This window comes from Lactuca saligna, chromosome 4 (assembly GCF_052625555.1).
Source record: "Lactuca saligna cultivar CGN05327 chromosome 4, ASM5262555v1, whole genome shotgun sequence".
In the NCBI taxonomy this organism is placed as follows: domain Eukaryota; kingdom Viridiplantae; phylum Streptophyta; class Magnoliopsida; order Asterales; family Asteraceae; genus Lactuca; species Lactuca saligna.
The window spans coordinates 335,788,267-335,815,300 of record NC_136420.1 but is presented as its reverse complement, the minus strand read 5'-3'; the positions used below and the strand labels follow the sequence as shown (position 1 = coordinate 335,815,300).

Genomic DNA, 27,034 nt, shown 5'->3' with positions numbered 1-27,034 from the left:
TTAGTGATTCATGGAGAGCGGCCGCAGTGTGGACCCACTGTATGTTCAGCAGCGAGGGCTAGGCGCTACCTTCAGCAGGGATGCGCGGGTTATGTCGCGTACGTGATGGACACCCGGGAGGCGGGTAAGGCGACCGTGAGCGAGGTCCCGGTGGTTCGAGATTTTGCTGATGTTTTTCCGGAGGAACTACCTGGGATACCTCCGGAGCGATAGGTGGAGTTCAGGATTGACCTCGTTCCCGGTGCGGCTCCGATAGCCAAAGCACCGTATCGGTTGGCTCCTCCCGAGATGCAGGAGTTGTCTACGCAGCTGCAGGAGCTGCTGGACAAGGGATTTATTCGGCCGAGCAGTTCGCCCTGGGGAGCCCCGATTCTGTTTGTGAAGAAGAAGGATGGGTCGCATCGGATGTGTATAGATTATCGGGAGCTGAACAAGGTAACGGTGAAGAACCGTTACCCGCTTCCGAGGATTGATGACCTCTTTGACCAGCTTCAGGGCGCATCTTGGTTCTCCAAGATTGATTTGCGTTCGGGTTATCATCAGATGAGGGTCAGGGAGGAGGATATGCAGAAGACCGCGTTTCGGACGCGCTATGGCCATTACGAGTTTGTGGTGATGCCGTTTGGGCTCACCAATGCTCCTGCCGCGTTCATGGACCTCATGAACCGTGTATGCAGACCGATGCTGGACCGGTCTGTGATAGTCTTTATCGATGATATCTTGGTTTATTCCAAGACCCGGGAGGAACATGAGGAGCATTTGAGAGAGGTGTTAGAGACCCTGAGGAGGGAGAGCTTGTATGCCAAGTTCTCCAAGTGTGAGTTTTGGTTGCGCGAGGTGCAATTTCTGGGGCACCTCGTCAACCAGAACGGGATTCTGGTCGATCCGGCCAAGGTCGAGGCCGTGATGAGATGGGAGGTTCCGAAGTCCCCATCTGAGATTCGGAGCTTCCTAGGATTGGCAGGCTACTATCGGAGGTTTATCCAGGATTTCTCCAAGATAGCCGTGCCCCTGACGCGGCTGACGAAGAAAGCCGTGGTCTTTTGGTGGGGACCCGAGCAGCAGGCTGCATTTGAGACGCTGAGACAGAGATTGTGTGAGGCGCCGATCTTAGCCCTGCCAGAGGGAGTAGAGGATTTCGTGGTTTATTGTGATGCGTCCATTTCTGGGTTGGGCGCGGTGCTGATGCAAAGGGGGCATGTCATTGCTTACGCTTCGAGGCAGCTCAAGCCTCACGAGGCGAACTACCCGACGCACGATTTGGAGTTGGGGGCGGTGGTATTTGCCCTCAAGATTTGGCGACATTACCTCTATGGGGTTCGGTGTACCATCTACACGGACCACAAGAGCTTGAGGTACCTCATGGACCAGCCGAATCTGAACATGAGGTAGCGTCGGTGGTTGGATGTGGTGAAGGATTATGATTGCGAGATCCTTTACCACCCGGGAAAGGCCAATGTGGTGGCCGATGCGCTTAGCCGTAAGACGGCGCCGATCAGGGATGCCTGTTTGAGGATGACTGTGGTGACTCCCCTGTTGGAGCAAGTTCGGAAAGCTCAACAGGAGGCTATCAAGGAGGAGCATCGGAAGAGCGAGCGTGTAGTAGGTCAGGTTTCCTCCTTCGATTATGATAGCCGAGGGTTATTGACACTACACCATAGGGTGTGGGTGCCGTATCACGGGGGCGTGCGCCAGATTTTGATGGAGGAGGCGCACAAGTCCCGATTCTCTATTCATCCCGGGGCGACGAAGATGTATAGGGATCTTCGTCTAGACTATTGGTGGCCCTACATGAAGCGGGATGTGGCATGGTACGTCGAGCGGTGCTTGACCTGCAGGAAGGTCAAGGCCGAACATCAGAGGCCGCATGGCAAGATGCAGCCGTTGGACATTCCACTGTGGAAGTGGGAAGATATCACGATGGATTTTATGACGAAGCTTCCCAGGACCGCGCGTGGAGTGGATTCGATTTGGGTCATCGTGGATAGATTGACCAAGAGTGCTCACTTTATTCCGATTCCGGAGAGCATATCGGCCGAGAAATTGGCCGACATCTATATCAGGGAGATTGTGGCACGGCATGGGGTGCCAGTATCGGTGATCTCGGACAGGGATGTGCGTTTTACTTCCAGGTTTTGGAAGAGATTCCATGACGAGTTGGGCACTCGTCTGCATTTCAGCACCGCCTTTCACCCGCAGACAGATGGACAGAGTGAGCGGACCATCCAGACTTTGGAGGACATGTTGCGGGCGTGTGTTCTGGATTTCGGTGGTAGCTGGGATACCTATCTTCCTTTGGCTGAGTTCTCCTACAACAACAGCTATCACGCGAGTATCGACCGCCCTCCCTTCGAGATGTTGTACGGACAGAGGTGTAGGACCCCGATATGCTGGGGTGAGGTTGGCCAGAGAGTTATGGGAAGCACCGAAGTGGTGCTCAAGACGACTGAGAGGATACAGCAGGTCCGGAGCAGGCTTCAGACTGCTCAGAGTCGGCAGAAAAGTTATGCCGACAAGCGTCGATCCGATTTAGAGTTCCAGGTCGGGGATATGGTCCTCCTGAAGGTGTCGCCGTGGAAAGGCGTCATCCGATTCAGGAAGCGGGGCAAGTTGGGCCCGCGATTCATCGGACCGTTCAGGGTCTTAGCCCGGGTGGGCAAGGTAGCATATAGGCTGGATCTGCCAGCCGAGCTTAGCCAGATCCACAGCACTTTCCATGTTTCGCAGTTGCGGAAGTGCCTAGTGGACGATTCTGCAGTAGTACCTTTGGAGGATATTCAGGTTGATGACAGCCTGAACTACATTGAGCGCCCAGTCGCAATCCTCGACAGGAAGTCGAAGGATTTAAGGAACAAGAGGGTGGAGCTAGTGAAGGTGCAATGGCAGCACCGCAAGGGTTCAGAGTGGACTTGGGAGCCGGTAGACGAGATGATGGAGCACTACCCCGAGCTGTTTCAGGACCAGGCAGCAGACTTCGAGGACGAAGTCTAAAATAAGTGGGGGAGATTTGTAGCACCTGGTTTCCGGTATGTGAATTTTATTTGAGCATTGCCCTAATTTAGCCTTAGACTCGGCGAGTCATAGGGTCCGACTCGCCGAGTAGGGACGAGACTCAGGACACGTTTTAAGTAGGCGACTCGACGAGTCCATATCCTGGACTCGGCGAGTCACCGCTGCGGGATGAAACCCTAAGTTTCAAGGGTTTGCACCCTATTTAAACTCTCATTCCACCCCAACTCGTCCCCATTCACCCCCAGAACTCCCCCTACATCGTTTTCCCTTGTTTCCTTGAGAGTTTGAGGTGTTCTTGGTGTGTTCTTGAAGGTTTTGAAGAGTAAGAGGAGTAGATCAAGAAGAGGAGAAGGAGATCAGCCATCCTTGTGTCATTTCAACATTTCCTTTGAGGTATAACCCGTTTTCCCCTTGATTCTATGCTTAAAACTTCATTTGGGTCCTCCTTGGTCATTTCCCCAAGTTTGCATGTTCATTATATGTCGTAATAAGGCGTTTGGCCTTTGGATCTATGCAAGATTGAGCTCCAGGAGCTCAGATCTGTTAGCTTTTTGGCCCCATGAGGCTTGTTAGCCCTAGATCTACCCTTTTGAGACATTTTGAGCCTTATAATCCATATTGGTGAATATCCACACGTAAAGTTGGAAACTTTACGTGTGATTCGTGTCCTAGAAGTCCAGATCTATGAATGGCATGGACTGGAACCGAGCAAATCGGTATATTTAAGGAGTGCATGGCGACGACTCGACGAGTCGCATAGGTGACTCGGCGAGTCTGGTCGCGAGTCACCGATTTGGTCCCTTCTTCATGTATCGAGTTGTGCCTTGAGTCACAGGGGGTGACTCGGTGAGTTGGGAGCTGAACTCACCCATGTTAGGACTCGGCGAGTCAATGCCCTGACTCGGCGAGTCCAAGGCAATCTTCATAGCTCAAGAACAGACTCGGCGAGTTGTTCATACAACTCGGCGAGTCTTAGCATAAAGTGTTCATCGGATGAAGATGAACTCGACGAGTTGTTCATACAACTCGGTGAGTAGGACGAAGGTGTTGAATGGCAGTTAGAAGGTGAACTCGTCGAGTCATAGCCTGACTCGACGAGTAGAACCAGGGACCCAGGACATCGGTTTGCTAGGGACTCGGCGAGTGGTGATCCACTCGGCGAGTCGGGTCAACTGAAAGTTGACTCCAGCTTTGGCTTAGAGCTAATCCAGGGGTAAAATGGTCATTTTACCTAAAGGACAGTTAGCAGTGTTTGATTGAGTATGTCGTGGAAATTGCAGCCGGAGGACTCCCGGAGCAGCAGCAGCCAGTTAGTTCCCGATCAGTTCAGCAGCTACTTTGAGGTGAGTTACCTTCCAGTAGCGGTGGGTCTAAGGCCACAATGCCGACCCACCAGTAGGAGTTGTATGATAGATGATTGTCTTTGTGATATCATCTAAGTTCGCTATTACCTGACATGTTATATGCTAGCATGATATGCTGTATGTGATAGTAGTAGAGTTTGGTTGTTCGGACCGAAGGGTAGTCAGACACCCCAGATACGTCTGACAGTATGTGATGATATGTATGCATGCTGGCTTGTTATGTTATATGTGATCGTAGTAGTAGGGGTGAAATAGTCCCCGAGGATCGGTTGTTAGGACCGATGGGTAGTCAGCACCCCAGAATGGCTTGACACGGGTAAGACGGCACCCCAGAATGGCCGTATGGGTAGGTCGGCACCCCAGAATGGCTGTACCGGGTAGTCAGGCACCCCAGAATAGCCTGGCAGTATATATGTTATGTGTTTGTATGGTATGTGGTACGTTGGGGGAACTCACTAAGCTTTGTGCTTACGTTTACAGTTTTGTTTTCAGGTACCTCTGCATCGAAGGGGAAGGAGCCGGCGCGGTAGCGGCACGTCATACACACACTCTTCGGTTTCCGCATTTATGAGATTTACTGGGATTGTACTCTGATATTTTGATGGGATGTACGGTTTGGCTTTTGAGAACATGGTTGCAATGTGTTATGGTGTGAACAAACAATGTTTCTTTTTATTTAAACAATGTTTTTATTTATTAATGTTTTCTAAAGCAATATCTTAAAAATGAAATTTTCGGACGTAAAAATTGGGTCGTTACATAAATTTTCCATTATGACCCCTATGTATACATATGTAACAATAGATGTAAAATTATGTTCGGAGGATAATAAGCTTTTAGAGAAGTTGCAGCCTACTGTCTGGTAGTCTTATAGTTCTGCATGAATTTCACCTGGAATGTCACCTAATTGTGAGCCTCCGCAAAAGTAGGCACGTCGGGAAGCCAACAAAGGTTCATAACCACCCGACCTACCACCACCTCCGGAAACAGGACCAATAATAGATAAGGACAAAATCATAATGGAGTTATAAAAGCATCTTCAAGAATGTCAAAGGCAGTTGCTAGTACATGATATGCTACACGTTAGGGATAAATGTAGATCCTAATAATAAGGGTAGACAAACATGATAACACTGGGGTTGGGGTTGGAGGTACATTGTTATTTAACTTTGTGGTATACCGTATACATGCTATTGCATCGTTGATTATTTAATAATATGAAACCGTTACATTATTAATTGTAGGGTGACATGGTTACCCGCATGGACCCATTTATCATAGAGGACCGTAGAGACGTTACATGATGATGACTTTTGGACTTATAGGCTTGAGGTACATACATAATTAAATATGTGCTATTATTTGTTGGATTGTTAAAAATACTTAATTATACTTAATATTATCTTTTTCTAAGGTGACACCATTAATCTCATAAAGCACCCTACCATACCAGATGAGAGCCCATTACGAGATGACGGACTTAATCAGATGTTTTCCATACATATGACATACATATGACAGTGCACCTACACATGCATCCATAGAGTTGCCTTAGATCATTAAGCTTCCCCAATCAAATTATCAAATGCCACCATTAGCTCTTAGGCGTACGTAGAGAGACCTATGTTTCCATATGGTTGAAGTCTCCATGGATATATATGAAAAAGAAATACATTGCAATCGTATGCTTAACACCTTTAAATAGTTGTATAGACGATAACATTGGCAATCTATACCAAATCCAAAATGTTTCGCTATATTTTGTTATTCGGTTTCTCACGTATAAACCGAGGATGTAGTTTTAGATGATATAACTATATATGTGGACTTTGATTTGGGTTGGTTGGAGTGTAATGTAAGTTTTTTTTTTTTTTTTTTTTATCTATGCTATCATTACGCGCTAAACATTCAGTTAGGTTACTTACTCTATTGTATACATGTGTTGATTAGGGATGTTAAAAAGTCTCGTGGGGCCCCCATCCCGTTTGGGGATTTTTTTTAAAAAAAAATCAAGGGCACGGACGGGGGCGGGGGCAAGGTTAACCTACGTTTTAATTTCGGGGGTGGGGGCGGGGGTAGGCAATCCCGTCCCGAAACCCCCATGGGGATCCCGTTACTAAATTACACATATATTTACATATACTAATTATATAAATTACGCTCAACGTAATCCTAGACCCAACAACCTATAAATAGAAACCGAGATTAGCCGATTCTCTTGCCATTTTTCTTCCTTTTCTTTAGTTTTTGCCTCGATTTGCGTGCCAATTATATCCCGAAGCCCCGATATCATTCCCGAGCCCCGAAGCAAGTTCCGAAGTCCCGAAGATCCCGAGAAGTGAGATTCCCGAGCTGAAGCCCTGCCCGCAAGGAGCCTGGTTTTTGTGTAGATCTTCCAGATCTACCTAAGAATACTACTTCCACAAGTCGTAGTGTTGTCTGATCATCTTCTAATCAAGTGAGTGTGTGGTCACTTTCTTCTTACACATAAATATTAAGTATTTGCTATGAAATACGTATTATGTGTATATATATTTGTTGTTTATTTGAGATAATTGTGGAATGGATAAATTATATAGGTTTTAATGAGTTAAACCGTATATGTATTTTGTATCTACGAATATGTTGGGTAGAGCATGGGTAGATGAGATTCTTGGTATGGGATAAAAGATGATTTGGATTATAAGATATAAGGGTAAAGAGATAAACTTGTTATAGATTCGGGAGTATGGATTAGATCAAGAGGTTATTTCCAGATTCGGGAATATGGATTAGGTAATGAGGTAAATGTTAGATCCGGGAGTACGGATTATGTATTTTTGAACTAAGTGATCATCCGACAGGGTATCATGTGCATAATCCCTTTCATGTACCAGTTATGGTCCTATATGTGTTAAGATGTGTATATATTACTTAAAACTTTGTGTTAAGTATACTCGTAGTTAGCGTTTCCAAATGGAGATAGTATCGAAAATTGATTATAGGCATCGTAGGCTTGCCTAGTGATGGGTTAAGACTTAAATAGGGATGTTTAGTTCCATTAAGTTTGGACATTGGGTAGCCTCTTATTAAGAGTACGTGTGTTGTGAGATTGATGATCGGTGGAGTACGTCCTACGTATAGAAGTACATTTTATGTACGAAGTCCTTTTCAAAGCTCTGTGTCTTGGGTGCTCCTGGTGCCAGAAGTACTATCATGTACAAAGTCTTTTGAAAATTTTGTGTGTCGGTTACGAGAGCGTACGGGAATACTCTATTAGTATTTCCCCATACTTTTATTTTGAGAGAGCTTTAGAGTCAGCGTTTCTTTTATGAAGTGATCGACCGAGCTTCATATGTCAGCGTTTTCTTTCACGAAGTAATTAAGGGAACTTCGTAGACTGCCTAATAAAGTGTGTCGGTAATAGACCACTGCTAGGTATGTCTGGTGTTATATTGCTGGATAGGGTGCATCTGGGGGGTGAACTACCTCATGTATTCAGACCACAGCCTAGGCATTAGTCGGTGTTTCCATTTTTGATGTTGGATAGGGTGAGTCTGGGGGTTCAGACCACAGCCTAGGCATTAGTAAGCATTTCCATTGCCGGATAGGGTGCGTCTGGGGGCTACATCCCTCACGATATTCAGACCACAGCCTAGGCATTGATAACTACCTTGACTTAATTGTCTTGTTGTTCTTTCTTTTACGAACGAAGGTTCTTGGTGAAACCTATTCCATTCCCCTCATTTGATGTCTTTATTGATCCTCGTTTGCTGCTAGGGAATTTCCAAAGCAGCTTCATCAGTTTGTTGTTCATATCAATTCCTTAGGTTAGATCTCGTAAGATCATAGTATAGGGTCAGTATGTGGGGATCGATGGGATGGGATAGATTGTTTTAGAAATATGATTTATATGTGTTAATACTATTAGTGGTTTTGCAGGATCGAGATGTACATTATTATCACATGGCTTGAACTAAGAGCTTTCGTACTCTGTGTGATATTTGAACTAAGTGTTCATTAGGTGTTTTTGAACTTGGTGTTCATTAGGTATTATTGAACGGAGGGTGTTCAATGGGTGTTCTTGAACTAGGTGTTCATTAATTATTTTGAACTGCATGTTCACCATAGTAATCTAAGAACGATGACAGCACTAGACTTTGTGCCAATTCCTTAGGGAAATTCTTAGGAATGAATCGGAGAAGGGTAATCGGTTCTTAGGGTAAATATCTATGAAATAAATGGAGATAATGGGGGTGGGTATTTGAACTAATTGTTTGATAATTGAATATAATAATTATATTATTGTGGGTTGAAAACCCTATATGCTCACCAGGCTCCCAAGACTGACCCACTCAGTATTCTTTGTATCACAGGTATCGATACGAAGATATATTTCACAGAGAGATTAAAGGAGATGTAAAATCTTTAGTGTAAATAATGTAAGTTTTGTTTATGCTTATGTGTCTGTATCAGAACATGACATCCTGAGATTTTGTTATATAATGAAAATACATTTCGTTAAAGAAATTCTTTGATAAATCTTTATCATAATTTGGGAACAAAATCCGCAACTGTTTTCTTTAAAAGATTACTCTGATTTTTTTAAAACAAAGCATAAACAAATCGCTCTTTTCTGGCCGTGAAATTGGGGATGTCACATTACAAACCCATTGACATGTATTGCGAGTGGACTCTCGAAAACGATACTGTCAATAAACGAGATAAACCTCGGCGACTATGGAGTTAGCACTTGTTGAGTAAACCCAGACAACTATGGAGTTAGCGCCTGACCTTGGTAACTATGGATTTAGTGCCCGTTGAGAAAACCCTGGCAACAATGGATTTCATGTTGATTTCTTAGGAATGAATGAATAAGAAATAGTTGATTCTTAGGGTAGATCCTTAAGAGTAAATAAGATAATGGGGATGGGTAATTGGGTCATTTTTTTTGATGATTATGTTGGATTAGTGTCTAAGTCCATAACTATTTTGGTATGTACTTGACCCGATGGTGCATGGTCCTTTTGGGTTGCCTTCACCAAAGCAACTTGATAGGATGAATTATGGAGAGAAATGATTAAATATGATTTATTAATATATTATGGGAATAATATATTAAAGGAGAAATCATATTGTTTAATTAATATTAGTCAATAATTAATTGGTAATTAGTTTTGTGACTAAAAGAGATTAATTAAACTTAAGGGACTGGAATTGTAATTATAAGATAATTGCAATTAGGGCCATGGATTGCCTTATATTATGAGGTGGACGAATTCTATAGTGGAAGCCCATATGAAATCGTCCAAGGCCTTAAGGAAAGGGCTCCATGGATTGCTTAGGGCTTAAGCATCCAAATTAGGGTTTCCTTGTTAGATAACCCTAATAGCCTCACTATATATAGATCCCTTAAGGCTCAAAAACGTGGCTAAGCCTCCTCTACGGTTTTGTAGACGTTTTTGGAAGCCTCCATCCTCTCTCCTCTTCATCCTCTTGCTTATGGTGTTTGTGAACCATTAGAGGAATGACACTTGCGACTCTAAGCCTTCCAAAGTCAATACAAGGAGATTTGGGATTGTTATTGCTATATAACAATCAAGGTAACATTATAAACCTATTCTCATGTTAATATGATTACTTGAATGCTAGAATTAGGGTTTATAGTCTTGGATAACATAGAGAAACCTAGATCCAAGCATTAGGGTTTGTATGAGCACATAGGATGTTCTTAGGACCAAAAACCATCAGATTAAACATAATAATTATATTATTGTGGGTTGAAAACCCTATGTACTCACCAGGTTTCCCAACCTGACCCACTCAGTTTATTTATATTACATGTATTGATATGAAGTCACATTACACTGAGAGATTAAGGAGATATGAATCACTAGTGTGAATAAATGTAAGTTCTGTTTATGCTTATGTTTATGTGTTGATGATGACATCCCAATGTTTTAAAATGAATAAAATACATTTCTTCGAAAATGGTTTGATAATGTAATTATCATGTTTTTCTGGGAACAAATTCCGCAACATTTTTACTAAAAGAGGTACTCTGATTTTTATAAAGCATAAACAAAAATCGGTTTTTTCTGGCCGTGAAAATGGGGATGTCATAAATGTAGATGTCAGCTAGCTTCTCGGACGAAATGCTCTCCTGGATCGGTATGAAATGAGCACTCTTAGTCAACCGATCCACAATGACCTATATGTAATTTTTAACCTGTAAATATATTTTATTAAAATGTGAATTTGTGTATTAAATTATGTATTCAATGTATTAAGTTGTGAATTGAGTATATTAAACTGTTAATTTTTTTTTTATGAAATTCATTTTTGCTTCTAAAATATAAGATGAAAGAAGCATTATATATATATTTTATTTTCTCTAATTTTGAATAACATGTAAAATTTAAATTGTAAATATTATATAAATTAAAATTTGAAAGAAACACTAGCGTACATATCTAAATGTATAAATATAAGTATTAAGTACAAAATATGGATGTGAATGTATGGTTTTTGTGTATTAAACTGTGAATTTAATATATTAAGTTTTAAGTTTTGTGTATTGACTGTATTAAGCTCTGAATTGATTGTATTAAATTGTGATTTTATTTTTATGAATTTTATGTTAAAATATGAATATTTGTATTAATTTTCTTTTGAGTATCTTTTTGTGAACTAAATATGTAAGAATGTTTCAGTTTTTATAATTGTTGCATTAAACTCTAAATTAGTGAATTAATATGTTTATTAAACTATGAATATGATATTTAAGCTAACAATGCAAGATTTTATTTACATATTTAGTTTGAAATGAATGATGGTTAAAACGTTGACATAGATGGTTGGTGCTGACATGTGGTAGTTTGTGGTAGTGGTAGAGTTTGTGTTTGACTCTCCTAAATTAGTGAATTAGTGATGTTATGATTGTATTAAATTGTAAATTTTGTCTACTAAACTATGAATGTACTATTATAAATTTAGTATTTTGTATAATTTTTGTGTTAAAATATGTATCGCTGTATAAATGCAAATATTAATCTGGAAAAATTACAATTTTGCCTTTTTTATACCAAAAATACAAAAAAAAAATCTGGATTTGAACATGTTTAATAAGTATTGTGTACATATTTCCTTATAAAATGAGGTTCTTATGGTTGTTAATCTTTTGTGGTTCTCATTTGAACCACTCCCTATATATATTAACTACAAAACACTAGGGATGTGAATTTTATATGGCATGTCTATTAAAATTTTCAAATTTTATATGAAGAGAATATATTTTGTTGCATACATTGTTACATTTTGTTATCATTTGAAGTATTTTGCTGCATTTGATATATTTTTTTAAAATTATTTGGTATATCCTAAAACAAAATCACAAGTCTATCACTTCCTTATACGAGTAGGGCATATGCCCCCAAAATATTTAGAATTAAGATTTCTAAATTTGGGCTTAAATTATAACTAGTGACACATAATGGTGTCTTTTTTTTTTCATCAATTTGCACTGCATGTATGAAAAGATTAAAAGAAACACATATCTAAATTAGAATTTACCCCTTCACATCTTCTACTTATTACACAGAGACTTGCATGATTTACTAAAACGATAAAAAAGTTGTTTTTTTATGTGTTTGTTTCACAAAAAAAAAGAAATTCACAAATCTATTTACTTATGCATCGTTTTGTTGTGTTTTTGTACTTATAAGTAGAGATTTAGTCCACGATTGTTAAACAAAAACAAAAAGGTCTGACTGCCGGCGATGGTAATCATAAAGTTGTGGATGGTGGAATTTCACCAGTAGAATCAGAAAGGAACACAATCGTGATAGGTATTTGGGGCAACAAGTTAATGAATTTGGAGAAAATTTCTCCCGATCAAAGTTTGGGGGTATTAACGATGAAAGACATCGCCATTATTGCCTTCCGTTGACTATTAGTTCATTTTCCAGCCACTGGATCGAGAGGTTTCATCAATGGCTAGTGTTCGTCCAAAAATTCTCACACGAAATGTGGTTAGAAGCCTTTAGCGACGACATCTAAAAGTGTCACTGCTACAAATGGGATTTCTTATGTCTTGTTTTGTTGTATTTTAATACTTAGTTCAACAAGTAAAGGTCACAATTTAAATTAGTTTCAGATAAGATTAAACTAGAAAAGGACAAGGTAACCATTATAGTCCCATCTAACTAATTTTGATCCATGCCCGCAATATAAATGATTAAGGAATGCCCCAAACCGACAATATTCATGCATCCGGTCATATTACTCAAGTTCGCTAAATTTTATCAAGGAATGAGAGAGTCATTCCCTCACAATCCACTACCACATCAATTTATCTATCTTACCACATCAATTTATCTATCTTTTTTTTGCATCTTTCCCAACCCACAACACACGGAAAGCATATTTTTTTCAACTCACTAAATTAAAAAAAGTACAAAAAAACTAAGATACAAGTCTTAATTAGCAATATAACTACCGTTGGTACCTCCAAGATGTCACTCCTTCTTCAGTAAGTTGGAAGTGGTGCGTTGTTTAATTGATTTTACTAACCTGCTTCATCCTCTCTATCTACTTTCTCTCTCTCTCTCTCTCTCTCTCTCTCTCTCTCTCTCTCCTCTTCTCTTATACCATGTGTTTTAAGACTTGTATTCTAGTTGTTTTGTATTGTTTTTAATTTAGTGGGTTGAATGAGTTGAAAAAGATAAAATTTTCATGTATTGTGGGTTGAGAAAGATGAAAAAAAAACGATGTGGAAGTGTGTTGAGTGGGTTGGGAGGGAATGACTCCCTCCTAGTGAACCAATGAATCTAAATTCATTAACCTTTCTAACACTAATGCTCGATCCTTTAAACACTGTTAGGCCATCCCCAATGCTCGATCCTCTAATACTAATGCTCGATTCTTTCAATTTGATATTGAACTTCTTTGATAGGTCCTCGATTCATACGTATAGGATGATCAACATAATCTGGCCAATTACTAATTGTATTTCCTTCATTTTCTACGATCATATATATTATGTAATATAATGCATGTATACATTATATCCTTTATGTTTTTAAGTTGCCAAGATCTTGCTGGACCTCGTACGATTGCCCAACGAGATTGAAGAACACCAAATGCTCTCTCCATATCCTTTTTTGCAACCTCTTGCATTTCTTTAAATTTGATCCTTTTTGGGCCAGCCGGATGCGGAAAACTTTTAACCATTGTAGCACATTCAGGATATATACCATTTGCAAGATAATATCCTTTTGTGTATGTTCTTCCATTAACAGTAAAATTGCATTCAAGAGCATAACTTTGTAAGACATCATTGAATAACGGTGACTGGTTAAGTACATTAATGTCATTGTTAGACCCGACAACCCCAAAATATGCATGCCATATCCAAAGGTCTTATGACGCAACTGCTTCCAGCATAATTATTGGACAACCTTGATCACCTCGAGTATATTGACCTTGCCATGCAATAGGGCAATTTTTCCATGGCTAATGCATGCAATTAATACTTCCAAGCATACCACGAAACTCGTGCTTTTCTAGATTTTTTGTACTACATTTTGGATGTCATTAGCATTAGGTTTTCTCAAAAAATGGATTGAATAAAACTCAATCACACATCAACAAAATTTTTGTAGACATTCTATTGAAGTTGATTCACCAATTCATATGTATTCATCAATGAGGTCACCAATTGTGCCATATGCCAATTGGCGTATGGCAGCAGTGCACTTTTGTAAAAGGGAAAGACTATTGTTTCCTAAAGCATCTTTTCTTTGTTGAAAATAAATAGAATGGTTAGAGATACCGTTAACTATTTGAACAAATAGTTCTTGCCTTATTCGAAATCTTTGTCTAAACGTTTGAGGTGGGAAAACAGGATGCTCATCGAAATAGTCTTTCCAAAGACGTTTATGTCCTTCTTCACGATTTCTATATATATATCGTTGACTTTGTCCAGGACGTCTTGAACTTTCAACATCTGACTGTTATGCTTCCAAGCATTTTAGCTCCTTCCATAATTGAAATGTAGAATTACTTGTGAGATGGTTGATTATGAATTCAGAAGCAGAATCATTTGATGATGATGATGACATCGTATAAGAAAGAAATAAGAAATAATTTGAATTGGTAGGTATGAAATAATAAAAAGGTTGTATTCTTTTATAACAAAAATATAGAGTCAAATGAAATTCAAATTATATTCAAATAAAATCCAAATTAAAGTAAAATAAAATCCAAATTATATTCGAATGAAATTGAAATTAAGGTAAAATGAAATTGAAATTAAAGTGAAATGAAATCCAAATTAAAGTTAAATGAAATTGAAATTGGAGTTAAATGAAATCCAAATTAAAGTGAAATGAAATCCAAATTAAAGTTAAATGAAATTGAAATTGGAGTCAAATGAAATTGAAATTAAAGTAAAATGAAATTGAAATTAAAGTCAAATTAAAGTAAAGTGAAATTCAAGTTAAAGTCAAATGAAATTCAAATTAAAGGTCAATGCATACAAAATGTTCAACTTTACAAATAAAGACGAACATATTATATTCTCAGTCACACCTACCAACCATCTGATACACCAATCATTAATCCAAATTATTATACACACTTGTTATCTTCTTATGATCCGAAAAATCCAAACAATCATCCACAACATCCATACCCAAATCTAAACAATCATCTACAATATCCATATCCAAGTCCAACCAATTATCCATAATATCCATACCCAAATCCAAATAATCATTCACAACATTCATACCAAAATGCATACCTAAATTCTACCGGCCCGGATCCTCCCCATATTCCAGAACATGAACCAACACCAACATAAACTTCTACCAACAAACGACAAAAAAATAAAAAAGCCTACTGGAGCAAGGAAGAAGAAATGTTGTTGGCAAAAGCTTGGCTACAAATTTCAGAAGATAGCATTACTGGAAGTCAACAACGTGATAAAGAGTTCCGACGATGAATTAATGCGTACTACGAAAAAAGCAACAGGTCGAATGTTGCAAGAACTCAAGCCAACCTCAAAACGCATTGGGATTACATGAACCCATTTGCAGTTGCATTTAATCAAAATGTATATAGTGTTGAAAAGTCAACACCTCAGTGGATGGTCTAAGGATGATCTCAAAAGTGCAGCTTTTGAGCATTATCATGCTAGATATGGTGCTGATTTTAGGCACAAACATATTTGGAATATCGTTAAAAATGAACATAAATAGAAAGGTTCAAGCACTGTATCTGGGGTATCTATGTCTTCATCAAATATAAAATCTTTCATTAACCTGGATAATGATGAAGTTACAACTCGTCCAGTTGGTAGGAATGCAACAAAAAAAAAAACAACAAAAGGGAAAGCTACCAATTTCACTTCGTCATCTGGTAATAGGCTTGATGAAATACTTGAAAAACATATATAAGAAAATAAAAAAACTTTTGAACGCTACCGAAACTCTTTGGATATGAAGAATGCATTGAAAGAAAGAAATATGAAAAATTAAAGAAGAAAATGTAAAGAATGATGAAATTTCAATCATTTTCATGGATCTTAATATCATGTTAGAAGATGGACATGAATTTTGGAGAAACTGTTGTGATGAGATTAAAATAAAATACAATATGAAGTAAAATTTGTATTTTAGATATTGTACTTTTTATTTAGTATATTATTTGTAACTTTTAATTTCTAAATTATAATCTTTAATTAATATTTAGTAATTGTAATTTTAAATTTCTAATTAATGTAACATTTTAGTTTTATTTATTAATATTATTTATAAAATAAAATTAAAATGGTGATGTAGAAATCCATTTAACTCTTAAAAATTTAACGAAGTTTAGAGTTTAATAAGTTAAATGAAATAGTTAATTGAATGATGATGCGATATGTAAAGATTTAATGCTTAGTAGATTAATGTACCATTTCAATTCCTCCATATTAGGCTAACGAGTAACGCAAACCTGTCTCCCGCCAAAAGTACTCAATTCCACCGACTCCGAATCCGACGAATTATTCAGCGTCTTCCTTAACGCTCGTCTCTCTCTCTCTCTCTCTCTCTCACACACACAAACATGATCGTTCATTCACATAGTTTTCATGATTGAATCATCTCGCTCTTCCTTTGCCTGTTCATGTAAATTCTTCTCAAATTTTCTAATTTCCTTTTGAACTTCCATAATTCCGACTGGCTCCTAGTTTTTAATGGATCAAGCAGGAGAGTTTACGATAAATTTTCAGGAAAACTTGAATCGCATTGGTTACGTGGAGTAGTAGATTTTCTGTTCAGAAATAAACACTAAGAGCTAGTAGTTTTTTATGTTCTAGAGTAATATAATTGAGCTTAATAGCTCTTCAGAGAAATTACAAGCTCTTCGTGAGACTTTTTCAGTCAGATACCATTTCCTTCTGATAATTAAACGTATCTGAAATCAACATCAACTTTTCTAGATTTCGTTCGGTTAGCAAAGGCCAAATCTGCATTATCACATAATTGTGCAAGTCTGTATATCATACCTGCAGTTTTCAGAAGCTAACTCTAAGCTAATTTTTCTCAATTTAAGCTGCTTTATTTTTTTGACTGATCAACTGCTTAAACTTTATTGATGTTTATGCCTATTTATCAGGTCAAGTGCCTATAATGATATAGCCGTGATCTTAATCAATTCAATAACGATTGTTGGTTCATTGGTCCGCTGCAGTTCAATAGCAAATCAGCTCATCTATGGATTCGTATTCACTTAAGTCTGTCTCAGATCTACCTGATCCTCTCCGTGCAACATTTAGTTTCAGGTATGCCTTCAACATTAATGAACTTTGCATTTGAATTTAGTTGTTCGGATGTGTGATCTCTTTTAGCCTGGAACTGTGATTTATGTGTGGCACCGCAAACTATTACACATCGTAGTGAATGGATGCACAATTTCTGATACCTATTAAGTTGATCTCACCAGTTAACTAGTTATCGCAAGTAGTAGTAAGATAATTCAGTGCTGATATAGACCTCGCCCCATATCTACCTCCATGAACACAAAAATAATTATTCGTTCTCTATTTGGTGATAATCTCTCCTGTTTACTAATTACATCCTTTATATCTGATGGACATCGATTCCTTATAATTACAGGTATTTCAACTCGCTGCAGAGTGAATGCTTTTCTGCTTGCTTCCACTCCGACATCAACATGGTTATTTCAGCACCAACTGGAAGTGGGAAGACGGTGCTTTTTGAGTTATGCATCTTACGACTTCTATCTAAGTTCATCACCCAGGAAGGAAGATTTATTCATACGAAGGGAACCCTAAAAACAGTAAGTTACATACCAAGTTTTTCTTTCTCTTGAGTTATTTCCACAATAATCATTTAGTTTTTCAGCCCAATGTCATGGTATCACCATTAGTACTTCATAAGCATATTGCAATTCACACTGATTCATACCCTGCTGTGATTTAGATCTTGGGAATGTGTTGTCTACTTGTCTTCACCCTTTACATTAATATATTTTGTTATGCTTAAGGGTTTTATTTCCCTTTATTTTATTTGGATTTTTGGTGTGAAGATATATATATCCCCATCCAAAGCTTTGGTACAAGAGAAGCTTAGGAGTTGGAATCAGAAGCTTGGGTCATGGGGGATAAATTGCTTGGAGCTGACTGGGGATAATGAACCTTACAATATAAAGAGCATACAAGAGGCAGATATCGTATTGACTACTCCTGAGGTTGTAATTGTATATAGATTTACTTGTGTACTTTCCTTTTTCATCATATTTCATGATACTTACAGATGTTCATCTGCAGAAGTTTGATGCAGTGACTAGATTTGGCATCAAAGATGGTGGCCTAAGTTTTTTTAGCGATATATCACTAGTACTTATTGATGAAGTTCATTTGTTAAATGATCCTCGTGGAGCAGCTTTAGAGGCAATTGTTAGTAGAATCAAAATGATTAGTCGAAGTCCTCAAATGGCTACAAGTCCATTGGCCCATGTGCGTTTCCTAGCTGTTTCTGCAACAATTCCCAATATTGATGACCTAGGTAAAGTTATTTACTTTCTCCATCATGCCTTCAAATTAGTCACACTTTGTTGTAATCTTTTGACCATGTTTGACTCCTGCAGCTGAATGGCTTATGGTTCCTATCCAAGGAATCAAAAGGTATATGTGATATCATTCAATGAATGAGTGTTATAGTTTACTAATGGAATGGCTTTTTACCATTTGTACAGGTTTGGTGAGGAAATGAGACCTGTAAAGCTGACTACTAAAGTTTTTGGTAATCACTCTCATCAAATATTTTTTTTGATTTGTTTGCTTAAGTGCTTTAAATCCATTTATAATTTCATGCAAATACAAATCCAGGTCTGATTGTTTGTTAAGCTACACCACACTTCATAGCTGTCTTTTTTGTTGGTCATTTGCTTAAGGGCTAAATGCAAGAAATAACAACGTTTTTTTAATTTATTTTTTGTATTAGAGCTTCATACTTACATTCCTATATATCCCAACACTGTACTTTCAATTTTATTCTTGTCAACGCATTGTACTTTGAAAAATCTACTCAATTATAGCATTGTAGTTACAGTTTTATTCTTATTAGACCATTCTACTCTGTAAATTATATCCAAGTATACCAGTGAACATTGCTTTGTATTTGGATATAATTTTATAACTGGGTAGATTTTTTAAAGTAGAATGCTTTTATAGGAAAAAAATGAAAGTAGGATGCCATAACACGCAAATCTATATTCGTTGCATATAACCCTTTTGCTTAATGTGGAACTTTTTTTTCCTTGCAGGCTACACCCCAGCCAAAAATGACTTCCTTTTTGAGAAGGCAAGTGCTTCATGCTCTTGTTTTATAAACTTCTCTTTACTCAACCTTTTCACTAAAGATCAGTTCTATCTTTTTCATATAAATAACATGAATACTTACAACTCACTAACCCTTTCCATTTCTTTCTTTCTGTGATTCAGCGGCTTCAAAACTACATCTTTGGTGAGTATATAGTATATACCTCCAAAGATCTTATGCTCATAACTTTTAATAATCAAAACCCTAAATTAACAAAAAAAAAAAAAAAAAAACTGAAATGCAGATCTCCTTATGCAATATTCTAGTGGAAAATCTGCACTGGTATTTTGCTCTACAAGAAAAGGGGCACAAGAAGCAGCACAAAGGCTGGCCCAGACTGTTATGACCCATGGATATTCAAACCCATTCATCAAAAGCATGGATCAGCAAGAAAGGTTGAGGGAAGCTTCACTCTCATGTGGTGACAAACAGATGCAATCTTACATCCTTTATGGTGGTAAGTGAATTACATTATTTACTATCAAAGGAAAAAATAAAAAAATTAGATTACATAAAGTTGGCACAATTTTCATTGCTCAGTTGGTTATCACAATGGTGGACTTTCCCCAAAGGATCGCAGTCTGATTGAAGGTCTCTTTCTCAATGGTGATCTTCGAGTTCTATGCACCACAAACACGCTTGCCCATGGAATTAACCTACCAGCACATACAGTTATAATCAAATCAACACAACACTTGTATGTCTACACCTGCTTTTCTTAATGGGTTCATTTCTAATCATTTAACTCTTTCCATTCTTATTTTCTTTTCTTTTTAACAGCAACAAGGAGAAAGGAACTTACATGGAATATGATCGATCAATGATACTTCAGGTTTGCCACTTATCTGTCCACTTCTTTTCCGCATTAACTCATGTATGGTTAAGCTGGCTCAATGGGTAATCGATGTTTATCTGGATAAAGTGTTGTGTACATAAGGTTTGTTTCTTTTCAGACATTTCTAGACTAAATAAACCATCTAAATCCCTTACATTCCAAAAACAAATTTCACGATATCCATCAATTTAACAATAGCAATCATAAGGTTTGTTTCTTCTCTAGACTAAATAAATCGTTTGAATGAGACTAAATGACCATTTTACCCCTACATTCCACAAAACAAATTTCAGGATATCCATCAATTTAACAATACTAATTAATTATAACATGAGAGGAGTTGGGAGGAAAAAAAAGAAAAACAAATAAGTAAAAGCCTAAAAGGTTAGGTTTGAATGAGACGAAATGACCATTTTACCCATACTAATAATGTATTGATAGCCATCCCTTTTTGGTTGTGCAGATGTGTGGGAGGGCAGGGCGCCCACCATTTGATGATACTGGAATGGTCATAATCATGACAAGAAGAGAAACGGTAAACATACACAAACACAAACACACACACACATATAAGTTGTGCTACCTTTTCTGATAGATGATATGTGTTTTTTATATGAATTTAGGTCCATTTATATGAGAACCTACTAGGTGGATGTGAGTTGGTTGAGTCTCAGTAAGTTTACAAGATCTTTTAGCTGATTTTCAAGTGATTTACAGTCTCTAAAATTTATGTATCTTGTCCATTTTCTGTTCAGATTACTTTCCTGTGTTACTGAACATCTAGTTGCAGAGGTGGTTCAGTTGACTGTTCCAGATATAACAAGGGCAATAGAATGGATCAAATGCTCATATTTGTATGTGAGAATGAAAAAGGTTGTTAATATAATGCTCTAGCAAATATCAACTTATCTTTTGTTATTTGTATATTTCTAAAACCTCCATGTTTATGTTAGAACCCTCAAAACTATGCAATAAAGAAAGAACTATCTGGTATCCATATAGAGAAGCATATGCAAGGTATTTCAGTACAAAAATCAAGTTTTACATTCTTTGCATCTATCTTCAGTTTCTGACTCATTATATATATATATATATATATATATATATATATATATATATATATATATATATATATATATATATATATATTCCAGAGGTCTGTGTTCAAAAAGTCAAAGAGTTATCAGACTACCAATTGATCTTGACTGAGGAAGATGGTTTTATCTTGAAGCCTCTTGGTATCTTTACTCTATAAAACTATTATATATTATACCCCATGCATACATATACATATGATGTATATATATTTCATGTATCTGCAGAACCTGGAAGGTTGATGACAAAGTATTATTTGAAATTTGACACGATGAAACACATTATGAAAGCTCCTGCAAATTGCAGCATAGAAGATGCGCTTAATATTGTTTGTCGTGCAGAGGAAATATCCTGTATGTATTTATTTAACTGGTTATATCAAATGTAAATAAATAATATGATGGAGCTCAGCTGACTTTGTTTCCTGGAATGAAGGGATACAATTAAGGCGGAATGAGAAGAAGCTTCTGAATGACATAAATAATGATAAAGATGGTAGGCTTCGGTTTCATGTTCTTGGAGATAAAGGGAAGAAGAAAAAACGCATACAAACTAGAGAAGAGAAACTATTTATTTTGGTAAATGATTGTTTGACTGGAGATCCTACAGTCCATGATTTATCTCTTACCCAGGTTAGATTTTTCAAATTTCTAAAGGAGTAGTTTACATTTTTGGTTCTGGAATATAGCTGATTTTTTCAAATTTGGCTCTTATTTGAGATTTTGTAACGTGTTTGGTCCATGTTCCAAGTAAAATGACTGATTTGGGACCAAAATTTGCAAAAATCAGCTATACTCGGGGACCAAAGATAATCATTTTACTTGGAAGATGACCGACCATATATGTTACAAGAACCGCAAATAAGGACCGTAGTTGCAAAAAAAACTCTTTTTGGATCAAAATTTCAAATATCAGCTATACTCAGGGACCAAACATGTAATTTACTCTTTATAAAGTTATGAAGTTTTTATCTTGTGTAAATTACATTTTTAGTCACTGAGTACAGTTGATTTTTACAATTTTGGTCCTACAAAGGTTTTACTTGCACTCATGGTCCTTACTTGAGGTTCTTGTAGTAAGGTTTTTGGTCCATATTACCATTAAAATGACTAATTTTTGTCCTTGAGTATAGCCGATTATTGGCAATTTTGGTCCCAAAAATATAGTCATTTTACTTGAAAGATGGACCAAAAACTTTACAAAACCCCAAATAAGGACCAAAATTGCAAGAGAAAGCCTTTTGGGATAAAACTTGAAAAAATCTGCTATACTCAGGGACCAAAATGTAATTTAATTTTTTTTTATCTCTTTCATATAACATTAAATGGCCTACAGGATACGAACTCCGTTTGTTCAAATGGGTGTCGGATTGCAAAATGCATGAAAGAGTATTTTATATATAAAAAGAATTACAAAGGAGCTTTGAATTCAAGCCTTTTAGCAAAATCTTTACATCAAAAACTCTGGGAAGACAGTCCATATCTTCTGAAACAATTACCAGGCATTGGTATGGTGACAGCAAAGGTATTACTCCATCTTTTTTAAAATTTCAAAATCTATACAACAAAATTACAATTTTAACCTTTGTCGTTTGTATACACCACAATTAATCCTTTTTTTTTTTCAGGCCTTACAATCTATGGGAGTAAATTCATTTGAGACACTTTCTGAAGCAGACCCAAGGAAAATAGAGATGGTTACTGGTAGAAAGTTCCCATTTGGAAACCACATTCAGGAATCATTGTTGTCACTTCCACCAAAAGTAGATATGAAAGTTGAGGAGATGACATGTCCAAATTATGGAAAGTCCAAGCTGGTTATGACATTAACCAGACTATCAGAGTCACCACAAACAAATAAACGACATTATGCTGATGTGGTATGTGATTAGGAACATATTTTTGGAATATACTGTAATACTTTTTAAACACTGCTTTTACAGAACTTCTGTTTTCACAGGTTGTTGCTACAGAGGAGGATAACATGATAGTTTTCTATGAGAAAATCAGGTAATAAAACTGGAATTTGAACCACAGTTTAAAGCGATAAATAGCAATATACTTTCATTGATTTGTTTATTATTCACATCTAAATCTAATTTCTTCCTATTACAGCATTGTACTTTGAAAAACCTATCCAGTTATAGCAATACCATTCAAATACTAAGCAAGTTTCACTAATATAACTGGGTGGATTTTTCATAGTATAATGTCTCAATAAGAAAAGGGTTAAATGCAAGATATAGCAACCTACTTTGATTGATTTGTTTATTATAGCATCATACTTTCATTTCTTCGTATTACAACATTGCACTTTGAAAAATCCACCCAATTATAGCATTTTCATTCAAACACAAAGCAATCTGCACTAATATAATTGGATAATATGTTGAAAGTACAATGTCCTAATAAGAAATTTTTTGGAGGCACAATGCTATATTTGATGAGATTTCTCAAAGTGCAGCACCTTCATAAGAAAAAACTGAAAGTACAATGTCTTAACAGAAAGATTTGAAAGTAGGAGGTTATAACTTATAATACACTAATGAATGAAAGCATGTTGTTATTTTTTGCATTTGACCCTAAGAAAAGTTGAAAGTGCAATTTTGTAGTAGAAAGGAATGAAAGTAGGATGCTATCATAGACAAAGACAGAAATTATGTTCATATGATTGCTATGATAATGCTTCAGGCATCTTTGATACATTATGTTGCAATAGTGACTTACTGTTTTCTAACTTGTTTCTGCAGAGTGGAAGAATTCACAAGGTTTTGAAGACGCTTACTTCCACCAAATAATCCTTTTTTAGATATATTCTTAACTTATTTCCAACAATTATTGTTTTTATAATTACGTAATTATCTATGTGCACAGCCCATACAGTGCAACAATACTAGTTACAAGCCATTTGCAAGGGAAGCTAACTGTTAAGGCAGATCTAATCTTCGAAGAATTCAGTGAAGTTTCATCTTCTTAATTCCTTATTTCTGACTTTGATCTATTTTCACTCATTTCAGTGTTGATTTGATTTCATGCAGTTGGTATTGACCTACACCAAAAGGTTATACTAATGAAGGATATCAGCTCGCATATCTATCATAAACATGGAACAAAAAAACTCTCATTGCCTCCATCAACTGATGTCTGCATAATTGACCCTGAAAACAATGATTCACCCCAAGTTCCAGCTGGCAGGTCTCAGAAATCGTTAAAATCCAAAAACGAAGAAGCTTCCATGTATGCTCTTAACCATATAAATCTTATCAGTATTCCATTGGGTTATATGCAACAAAATAGCAACATACTTTCATTTCTTTGTGTATTATAGCATCCTACTTCCATTTCTTTTCACTACAGCATTGGACTTTAAAATTTTTTTTTTAACTAAGGCATTGTACTTTCGAAATATTTTTATATTTGGACATTAAACTTTGAAAAATCTACCCAGTTAAGTTATAACAGTGAAAACCGTTGTCTGGATGACATTGATATAACTGGATAGATTATTCTAAGTACAATGTTTTGATAAGAAGAAATGAAAATGAGATGCTATAATAAACAAAAAAAATCAATCAAAGTACATTGCTATTTATTGCATTTAACGCTATTACATTTACTGATTAATTTTTTTCCTTTTGGTGAGCAGACCCAGTTTCAAACTCTTGGATGAAGATTCAGATGAAGGTAATGTTTCCTTCTTTCCAATACTGTCACAGATATACTTATTTTTGAGACTTGACTTTATAAGCTTAATGAATTAAGCACTTAATCTGACAGCTGGATATGGTTGTTACTTTTGACTTAGTCTAGACAGAATGACTTAATGAGTTAAGCCAAAAAAACATGACTTAATGTGTTCAGACACTAACTCATTTAGACGGTTTAGTCAGTCCAGAAAAAAAAAAGAACAGACCTTATGTAAAGCACATTTTGTTAACACATAAATCATTATCCCTTACTTTTGAAAATCTGTTTTTGTAGTTAATTTATCAAGTTAACAGTGCATACTAATTACTAAATATGGTTTCTATAGGTGAGCCTGTTGTTGAGATTGAGAATGATAATGATGATGATGATTGCAAAATCATTAATGAGAGAACTGTTTTCGATCACATACGTGAAAAGGCCAAAAGCTTACCTTCCTTTACAACCACACCAACTACTGAATACCCTCCATCTCTAGAGACATTAAGTCTCATCAAAAAGCGAACACGCGAGCGACACCTGGCACTCGATGACACTTCAGAATTTTCAGCCAATCCATGTGAAGAAGAATTTCAATCAAATGAGCCAGACAGAAGCAGTAAAAACAACACACTAACTGGAGAGACGATATTTGATCATATAAGAAAGAAAGCCAAAAGCTTCCCTCGAGTTGATGAAATCAAGATGTTGACCACTAAGTCAACCGTTACTAATTTTGACTTATTCGCAGATACAAAGTCAATCATTTTGGATTTGGAACATATGAAACCCCGAGAGGACCATTGTAAGTCTCCAAGTCTAGCAAACAGACAATTATGCTCATTGGCAACAGAAACCCGAAAGAGACAGGTAACAGATCCTTTTCTTGGTTTCAAAAGTGTCTTTTCCTTTCTTTAAATGTTTTTTACACTATAAAACATATAGCCTGATGCCTTAGAATAAGAAACTGCATTGATACATTGTGTCTTCTTGGGTTAGTTTTAGACTTTCGTGTATACTTGGATAACAACTTTTAAGGGGTACTTTAGTACTTACAGACTTACAGTTGTTAAAAGTTTTGAAAATAATAGGCTTTCTATTTTCTATTCTATGATGAGTTTCAACTTTCAAGAATCACTATATTTCACAAAATGGTCCCTATGTTTCACACAATTGCAGAAATGGTCCTTGAGTTTCACAAAAATACAGAAATGGTCTTTGCATTCCACAAAATTTTCAGAAGTGGTCCCTATTAAGGATCATGCACCAAATATCCGTTCATAGTTAAATTAGATTTAAGATTCCAATATTGTTGTAGTCAATGATTGAGTTGCCTTGTATAGTCCTATTAATTCTCCTGTAATTTTGTATATCTGTGCTATTTATTGACGAATAGTATTGAAGGCTATCATCAGAGCCTTTTACATTCAATCACAATAGTCCCTTCCCGATAGCAGAATTGCAGAAATGGTGATGTGTTTCACAAAATTACATAAATAGTCCCCCCGCCTATGGCCTAATAGCAAGGTTTTGAAAACCGGACCGGAGACCGAACCGGGCATCTCACTGGTTCGATGGTTCAAGTGGTCCAACCGGTCGGACCGGTCTTAAAAACCGGAAAAACCGGATGATGTCATAATTATATTTAATTATATAAAAAATACAAAAAATAAAAAAAATAAAAAAATATATTTTTTAAAATTTCCGGTTTTGACCGGTTCAACCGGACCGGTTTTCACCAGTTCACACGAATACCGGTTTTTTGACCTTTAAGAACCGGATCCAGGACCGGTTCCCGGTTGAACCGGCCGGTCCAGTCCGGTTTTCAAAACATGGCCTAATAGGAAAATAACAGAAATGGTCCCTGTGTTTCACAGAGCTTATAGAAATGGTCCCGGTGCAAAAATTTGGACAGATTGGATATAAGTGATAAAGTTGAATGGGTATTTCCTTTTGAAACTTAATTAACTTATAATTTTGAATTTTCTTTTTATCTTTCTACTTTGACGGATTCTATATAAGTGGCATCAATTGAAAATTTAACTGGTCTTGTTTGATTTTATATTATTATATAAGGTCTCCTGTTTAGAAAAATTGAGCACGTTTTAATTTTTTTGACCTTTGAGTATAGTATCCTTGTTTTTATTTATGTTCTGGTTACAAAGGTCTCTCAAT

General features: G+C 36.8%; 1 protein-coding gene across 1 annotated transcript; it reads left to right on the top strand.

The window, feature by feature from the left end:
- The first annotated feature begins 17,116 nt into the window (after window positions 1-17,116).
- RCK (DNA helicase ROCK-N-ROLLERS) lies at window positions 17,117-26,129 on the top strand. Its single transcript, XM_078988165.1, has 26 exons — window positions 17,117-17,184; window positions 17,519-17,702; window positions 17,952-18,113; window positions 18,193-18,430; window positions 18,513-18,549; window positions 18,621-18,667; window positions 19,191-19,228; window positions 19,369-19,390; window positions 19,491-19,703; window positions 19,787-19,943; window positions 20,027-20,078; window positions 20,545-20,616; window positions 20,705-20,754; window positions 20,837-20,954; window positions 21,035-21,098; window positions 21,236-21,319; window positions 21,404-21,529; window positions 21,612-21,808; window positions 22,512-22,700; window positions 22,804-23,055; window positions 23,136-23,185; window positions 23,926-23,943; window positions 24,050-24,132; window positions 24,214-24,412; window positions 24,822-24,859; window positions 25,209-26,129. Exons 1-26 carry the CDS (start codon window positions 17,117-17,119, stop codon window positions 25,775-25,777), a joined length of 3,327 nt encoding a protein of 1,108 aa, XP_078844291.1. The 3' UTR covers window positions 25,778-26,129.
- Window positions 26,130-27,034: the final 905 nt, after the last annotated feature.